This window comes from Scomber japonicus, chromosome 4, assembly GCF_027409825.1.
Source record: "Scomber japonicus isolate fScoJap1 chromosome 4, fScoJap1.pri, whole genome shotgun sequence".
Classification (NCBI taxonomy): Eukaryota; Metazoa; Chordata; class Actinopteri; order Scombriformes; family Scombridae; genus Scomber; species Scomber japonicus.
The window spans coordinates 11515441-11523814 of NC_070581.1; the positions used below are offsets into that span (position 1 = coordinate 11515441).

At 38.7% G+C, this 8374-nt stretch overlaps 1 protein-coding gene across 1 annotated transcript in view; it reads right to left on the reverse strand.

Moving 5' to 3' along the window:
- The window catches only part of bsna (bassoon presynaptic cytomatrix protein a), a 104314-nt gene extending 97221 nt beyond the window's left edge, over window positions 1-7093 (reverse strand). The window contains exon 1 of the mRNA XM_053317689.1: window positions 6548-7093. Within this exon, the coding sequence (XP_053173664.1) occupies window positions 6548-7093 (546 nt within the window). The remainder of the gene's footprint in view (window positions 1-6547) is intronic.
- Between the last annotated feature and the right edge of the window lie 1281 nt (window positions 7094-8374).

An 8374-nucleotide genomic window follows, 5' to 3' on the forward strand; every position in this document is an offset into this window, starting at 1 on the left:
ATTAGTTATGTTTAGCTTCTTTATTCATTGTTTTTGTTCTATGAGATTCCATGATGTTTTATTATGAATCTTCTTCTTTGTGCGAAACAGTTAAAGAAAAAAGATCTTGAAGTGACACCACGCTGAATTCAAGAACTGTGAGTTGTGATAATCATTACAATTGTTTCTTCTCTGACATCAGGCTCATTACTTGTTACTTTAACACTGACGGGGTTAACGTTTCCATTTCCACTGGGGCCGCCCACTCAAGGCACTTTGGATAAAAGCTTTCTCAAAATTGCATGCATTACTTTCCTCGCACTAATGGCTCATGAAGTCACTTTGATCAACATGTCCACATCATGGTTTACACTTCAGCATGGAGCTCTGTGTATTTAAAAAAAAGATATGATGTCATTGATGCATCAGTCTGCTCGACCACAGGCTGATAATGCATTTCCCGTCTCTAAAACTCAGAGGACTCATGATGTGGTTGAGAACAGTCAACAGATTGCAGCACGGAATGTTTTAGTCTCGGGGTAAACCATGAGTGGACTGTTCTTCACTTCACCCTTTTTTTCTGCTGCATCTTTGTTTCTTTCTTGAATATTTGTCATTAAGAGGACGTTACAGCTCAGGGATGCTTGTGCATTTATCGACAGATGTCTCCATATCAGCTCCAATCATGCTCTGAGTCAGGAGGTGGAACCAAAGAGTGATAGTTTATCTGTAATATTAGTTTAAATATTTTAATAAAATGGTTTAATGTTGCATTAATGTAAGATTGAGCTGAAGGTAAAAAGTGAGAGCAGAGGAGTCAAATTAAGCCTAGTGGTCTACTCATTAGCTAGTTTACCTTTGAAATCCTTAAATGTCTCAAGAGGAAAGGATAATATCACTCTGTCTATACATATTCAGACTAAGAATCCATCTTATTTCTGTCTCTGGAGCTGATCCACTGCTTAAAAATCTACAATCTGTGGTTCAATACTGTAATGCAAATGAGGGTCGGTGAGCAAATGGTTGCTGGTTCAAACTCCGATTATGAGTGGGTGTTATTACGAACAGCTGCAGCACAAAAAAAAAAGAAAAAGGCAATAGTCAATTGTTGAACTTGTTTTTTCCAATTCCAGAACACCTGGAAGAGGTGACAAAATGCAGACATCATTTAGTATTCACTGCCACAGTGAAGGGTTTTTTAACATCGCTCACAGGTGTACTTTTACAAGGGGTGAATAACTCATATAAATGAGTTGCAAATACATGGCGTGTGGGTGTTTCAATATCCCTCATCCATATTCATGAGAGCCGCAACACTCGGAGTTTATCCTTTTAAGGCGCTAAACTGACGAGGCCAGCCCACAGCACATAAAAACATCAAATGAAAAGAGGTTTCATCTGGTTCAGTCCAAGATGCTACTTATCCATTTTAGAGAGAAAAATGCTACCTGTAATTTTAACAGCAGACATGTCTAAAACATTGAGATTCTACCTTATAAAATAGATATATATATCTATATATTTATAAAAGTAAAAAATGAATGAACTTCAACTCATAATTAACTTATTACAATATATTATCATATAAAAAGGTCAGTGATGACATTTGCTTTTGATTATTTTAACTGTTGATCTGAACTCTAACCCTAACCCTACTCACAGAGTAAAAACCCAGTTTAATTAACAGGTGTATTTCAAACATATTTAGAGCCAAGATGAAGTTCTCACCTAAACTTCGTCATGAAAGGAGAGCATTTTAAGGGCTGCTGACTTTTAAAAATGTCTTAATGATGAGACAAATATATATATTAATAATATATTGTTACATTTCTCTCTTTTTTTGGTTACAAACAACAAAGTGCCTTAATATATTATACTATAAAACCTGTGTATACTGTATTTCAATGCAAGACATCTTCCACAAATCAAGTCACTCATAGAGAAAACCACATTACCACCACCCTCTCTGATACACTAACTGTAATCTCCCTCTGATCCTCCTAATTGGTGTCACTTTCCTAGTTTAGTGTTCTAAATGTTATCTGATACAAAGGCCAAGATATGGATGCTGGCAGTGCTTATTAGATTACCAGGACAGAGAACACATTGATTAACTCTGATCTTGATATAGGATGCTGAGTTAAAGCATTAATCTGTAGGCAGAAGAAGGTGGTCGACCCTCTTAGCAGCTCTGAAGGAACGTTATGTACTTTTATAATTAAATACAAAGAATATAACAAGATCCCTTCTGTTTATTTATCTTATATAGAATTTTCACCCTCTTTAAAGTTTTTTTTTCTTTTATCAAGTCAATATCGAAACCAGTTGACAACATGAGGAATCTACATGTGCAGTTTGCCACTTGTTAAACACCAATAATGAAACATACCTGACCTGTTAATATAAAATCATCTCTTGGGCTCGCTCGGCTACATCTGCTAAACGTTATCTGATGCAAATGGAATCAGAGCGTAGTACGACAGAGCTGCTTGTTAGATTACCAGGACAGACACAGTACATTGATTAGCTGTGATAATAATGGATAATGTTAAGTTAAAGTATTAATCCATAGCTACAGAACACAACATGGCTGGAGCTCTGCCACATAGAGCTGAGGGAAAGTTTTTTTTTTCTTTTAATAAATGTTTTGGTGCCAGTTGCAACATAGTAAAACATCTCAGTGAATATAAATCTTGTTATATTTCCAAGCTAGTTTGACAAAAGTTTGAGAGTCCATGATTTTATGATTTTCTTACTATTTTTGGATTGTGCAATACTGATTTGGACATACAATTATCATTTAATTATAAATGTAAGCTGTTTGTTGTCAAATTGAAATTGTCAATGCAAACTCACTCAAGTAAAAGCATGTGACATGTTTAATCTCATATAGCTGTCTGGTTAAGTCACTTTCATGTTGCAAACTGCGTCAGAGGTTTGCAAGGTGGGACTGTTCATTAGATTACAGGGACTGAGGGAACACTGATTAGCCAGGACAATACGGAGAAGATAGAGAACGTTAGTAGGAGTGGAGAACTAATCCATAATTCATAGGAGGCTGAACAATAGCAGGACCAGTACATTCATCTGTACAAGATGGAGGAGTTAGAGATCAAAGGCAGCAAAGCTTAATGTGCAATGCGGTGCACAATTGAAACTTGAAGATTATTTTTGTTTTAGGAAAGCATTTGATAACACAAAAAAAACCTAAAATCAGGCCTTTTTCCTCTTCCTTTCCACCAATGTGTGACAATGTTCTAAAAAGGTGATGGTTGGATCTTATACTGTTGTGTTGCATTTCAAGTTGCTTTCCATTTTGTCCGACAGGAAATCCCTGTGGGTTCCTCCAAATAATTAACATCACAATTTATTGCTCTGGCTCCTCGCATGAATAATGTTAAGGCAAGTGGGGAAAAGCTGTGTGTGTGTGTGTGTGTGTGTGTGTGTGTGTGTGTGTGTGTGTGTGTGTGTGTGTGTGTGTCTACACTGCATTTGTGACTGTGTTAAGCGAGCGTTAGTTTATGCATGTGCAGTACATGTGTAATTTTGTGTGTGTTAATCCCTAAATCAGAGGCTTATCAACTCCTCCTTCCTTCCACCTCATTAGCATGACCCACCATTATTAACCTGTAGTACTCACTCTGTTGCACATGCACACACACACGCGTACACACACAGGGCCACACATACTGTACGAGCATGTCTACGTGAGCAGAGATCAAAGTTTGGTCTTACGGAGATGATCCCACATGAGTCAGGCAGCAGCTGCCACACTGAAAGTACAGTAGGCAAGTTTAAAATCAAACGCAGCAAAACCTTCATGGAACGCTGTGCAAAGAATAACAGACATTTCTGTTCAAATTGCAATAAAGTTGACTCCCGCGTATTTCTGAGTAACTGACACCCTGCTTATTAGGTGATGACAACATAAAGACCAAAATCCTCAATGTGCTGCCCAGAGATTATATAATTTCTATGTCAATATGTTAAGTATAAGGAGAAATTAGACTTGTATTGTAAATAAATAAATAAATAGAAATCAGCTAGATTAGAAGCACTACAGCTTAATTAATACTTTATGAAATATTTTTTAAAGTTAAATCAGTCTGACAGAAGATGATTTCCAGTTTATAAAATCCAACTGTCACTATAGTGGGTTGCCATTCCAACTCAATACAATAAACAGCCTACCTTTATAAAACTTATAATTGGATATGTTTGTTGAATCCTTACATTCATCTCTGCTGTTATTTTGGAGTCAGCTGTTTGGGGATTACAGTACAAGGGGATTCATCTCTATTTATTGTAGGTCAGTTCTTTATTCTCATAAGTAGTGAGGTGCTGAGTAATGGGGTATTGTGTAAAGCTGACAGTGAACTTGATTATAGGTGTAGTAATTTTGCAACATCTTTGAATCTGCAAAATACAACTAATAAAAAGATAAAAAATTAACAATACAGTATGTCAGTGTTCTTACCTTGAAAAATATGAGTTATTTACAATCACCCAGCAGTGGATGCTTGCTTGTTAACATGGAGCGTCAGGGTGAATGATGTACTGGGTACACATGGATGATCCTGGTGCCAACGTTCTCCCCCACAAAAAGCAAATTAAAACTGAGGCACAACAACACAACCACAGTTGTTTGTTTAATCCAGCAAAGTGTTTATTGTGCTGTCTGCCAACAAAAAGCCTCTGGACCAGACATCACTTGGAATCAATGGGTGCCAGCACGGCTAATATATCAAACGTAGCCTCATGCTACTGCACGTCGCACAGTTGTGTTCTCTGTCCCAAGTCTTTCCTGTCTGCCCGGGGAGGAAGCAATTTGATTTTTGTCGCCGGAAGCTGACTGATAGTTTGAATCCCGTCACCTAAGGCAAGCTCCCACCTTCTCTCTCCTCCTCATTCCTCACTCCATCTCTGAATATCTTGTGACATTAATCGGTCCTTTATTTCTTTTGTTTTTCCTCAGTCTGTTTTCCCTCCATTTCTCTTTCTGAAGGCCAACTAATGTAGTGTTTCCTTCTTCATGTCACACCTGAGTAAAGGTAACTCACAAACACACACACACACAGACACAGACACACACATAAACACACACACACACACAAAAACTATCATGATCCGTGTTTCTTGCCTTGGCACATTAATAGAGAATCTGTCAGCGCCTCAGGAAGGAATTACTGCCACTTACTGAGCCTTTACACTCACTGTGTATCACAAATACACACAAAGACTACAATATAAAGTTATATATAGATACAGTATCTATACAGTACCTTCTTCTATACCACCATTCCTTTTCTTACTAGCCTTCTTATATAAACAACTGTCCCTGCTAGAATACAATGAACGTTACAGAAGTCAAATAATGTTTCCAGTGTAAGAAATTAAAAAGAAAATTTGAGAAAAGTCACAAAAAAAAGTTAATTATCTGTTTGTTAATGCCATTAATAAACAGATTAATGTCAATAAATAAAATAAATAGAGGTTGTGATATTCTTAAGATTCAGATTTTGTTTTTTTACAACCCAGTCTTCATCTTAATCAGCATTAAAAATGAATTCAATGAGGACTATGTATATGCTTACTATAAACATGTCCAGTAGATTCATTTTTTACTGGACATTGCAACCATAAGAAGCACATTTTACAACCCACATAGTGTAATGGTGATGTCAAAATATGTCAAACTATACATTAAACATAGATGAGTTTTAAATAATAGAATATTTCATGTGTTTCTAACGATATATTTTAGTAGGAGAGGGCAATTATAGCATATTAAGGCAAACGAGTCTTAATAGTGGGGTTCCTTTCATGAGCATCGAGCAGCTGGGTCTGTGCATGCCGCCATCTTGCCATCTATTAATTGCAAATTGGACAGAAAACACACACACACACACACACACACTTCCTGCTCTCTTTCTCTCTTTCTTTCTGACCTTATTTTCTCATGCGCCTCAAGCCATCTCTCTCACTCCTTTGATCACTTTCTCCTGACTTTCTCATTTTTTCACTGACTTCGTCTCAATCTCATTCGAGCCAAAGGTGTACTATTGGCATGAAAACAAAAGAATGGTGCCAAAATAAAAATATCTCTCTCTCTCTTTTCTCTCTTTTTCTCTCCTCTTTTACTGACTCTAACAGCAGGCCAGAAATAATCTTTATCCTGTTGGCCTCTGCCAGATCTGTTTCCTGTTTCCAAACTTAAGTTGTGTTTGAATACGTTTCACATTCATCCTGGCGTTTATCATCTAAACCCAAAACATTCATCAATAGTGACTTCTGTCTGCCCACAGAATTAAATTATATTTATACGCTTAGTCCCTCTCTATAAATCAGCATTATCAGATTATTGATTTATGTAGCCAGAAAACTACAACAAATCTTCCCTTGTTTCTTGTTTCACATACTTATTGTGACAAGTAAGGAGGGACACAAAACTCATGAGTTACAGTAAACCATTTCTCACACACACACCTGGACATAGATAAACAGATCTTTGCCCATGATACAAGTAACAAACACACACACTCACTCCTCACTGATTAACATGACCTACCTCAGTGAGGTGTGGGTTGGGGTTGAATCCACACTGGTTACACACGGTGGCCTTACACTGAGTGCAGGTGTTGTAGTTGGGTACAGCCGGTGGGTTGGAGAGCTCTGTGGTGGTGCACACAGGGCAAAGTTTGCTGCTGGGCATGGGTGCGATCTGTGGCACCGAGTAGGGCGAGGTGGGTGTCACACCGCGGTCAGGAGACACCGAGGGAGAGCGGCCTGTCCTGGAGCCGCTGAAGTCGACTTGGAGGTTTCGACGGGAGGCGTGCTGACCGGGACTCTGACCTACGTGGCCTCCCATGCCGGACCCAGCTGGAGTCTGACCCATTCCGTGGCCCGGCCCCTGGCCAGACTGCATGTGTCGGGGGGAACTTGGACTTTCGTGAGTGGCCAGGCGGTAAGGCTCAGCCGCTCTGGAACCTATCCCTCCACCGGTGCCCATGCCTGATCCTCTTCCACCTCCTCCCATTCCTCCTCCCATCCCTCCACCTCCCATTCCTCCTCCCATCCCTCCTCCTCCCATTCCTCCTCCTCCCATTCCTCCCATTCCTCCCATTCCTCCCATCCCTCCCATTCCTCCTCCTCCTATTCCTCCCATTCCTCCTCCTCCATGGCCTCCTTGTTGCATGCCAGGCTTGGGGCTACCCATCTGACCCATCTGACCCCTAGAGGAGAGGGACAAAGCAGAAAAAAAGAGACCGACATCAAATCAGGTTACAGGATGTTAACTATTTTCCAGGACATGCAGGTTCAGAATCAGTTGTTTATGTTAATATCATGCATATGGCCATCAAAAGTATATTTATGCTCCCTTTTTCAACATTTTTGTTGTAAAATGAAATCTGCTTATACATACCACTGTCATTTTTGAAGAAATGTATCCTATCAGCAGAAAATATTTTAACTACTCACAGTGACTCTTTTTGGAAAGTAAGTAATCAAACCAAATATCTTTCAAAGCTGTTTATACCAGTGTTTGAATTTGATTAATTTCTGAATGCAATTATAGTACTGGTAATATTCTGTTCCTGTGGGAGAGTGAATGTGATGAGTAAATGTTGACTGATGCCACCTCAGTATTTAATAGAAGAAATATCTTATTTTATCTAATGCATTATTGAATGACTGAGCACTACAGGACAATACAGCCTGATAAGTGTATTCTAACAAATTAAATTATCTGCTCACTGTCACAGAAACAATATTAAAATCCAGCTAAATAATTACTGATTCATTCACTGGTAGCTGCTGAGAGCCATGGAAGGACCTCAAAACATCCACAGGCATCAACAAATTAAAGTGGAACATAACAGACTGCAGCAAGACAGACCAGGATCGAATGCACGCACGCACACACACACACACACACACACACACACTCTTCCATCATGTGTCAGAGGCAACAAGCACACGTACACCTCAGGCAGGAGACACAAACACATACCTAAGGGAAGCAAATCAGTACAAATGCTGCCCGAGGACACTCATAAATTATTAAAAGAATCTGATGTTAACAATGAAATGTTGTAGATTACTTTTTCTTGAATGGGGTAACAATATAAAATAGCTTGACTCTTCATGAGTAATGTGACAAACACAATGTTCTTAAAAATGTTTTCGTTAAAAATCATAGAAAAAAATGATGCAAATTCAGCTCTACAAAAGGAAAATACTACATAGAAGTAACTAAAATATGCAAATGACACCAGCTCAGTAACGTGTGGAACAAATATAATCCCAAAAATGTATTGGACACTTCTATGCCCGCCTTTTGAGGTGCTCAAACAATGTCAGGTTACTTCTACCCTTGCTGCTCAGAGGAAAGTCA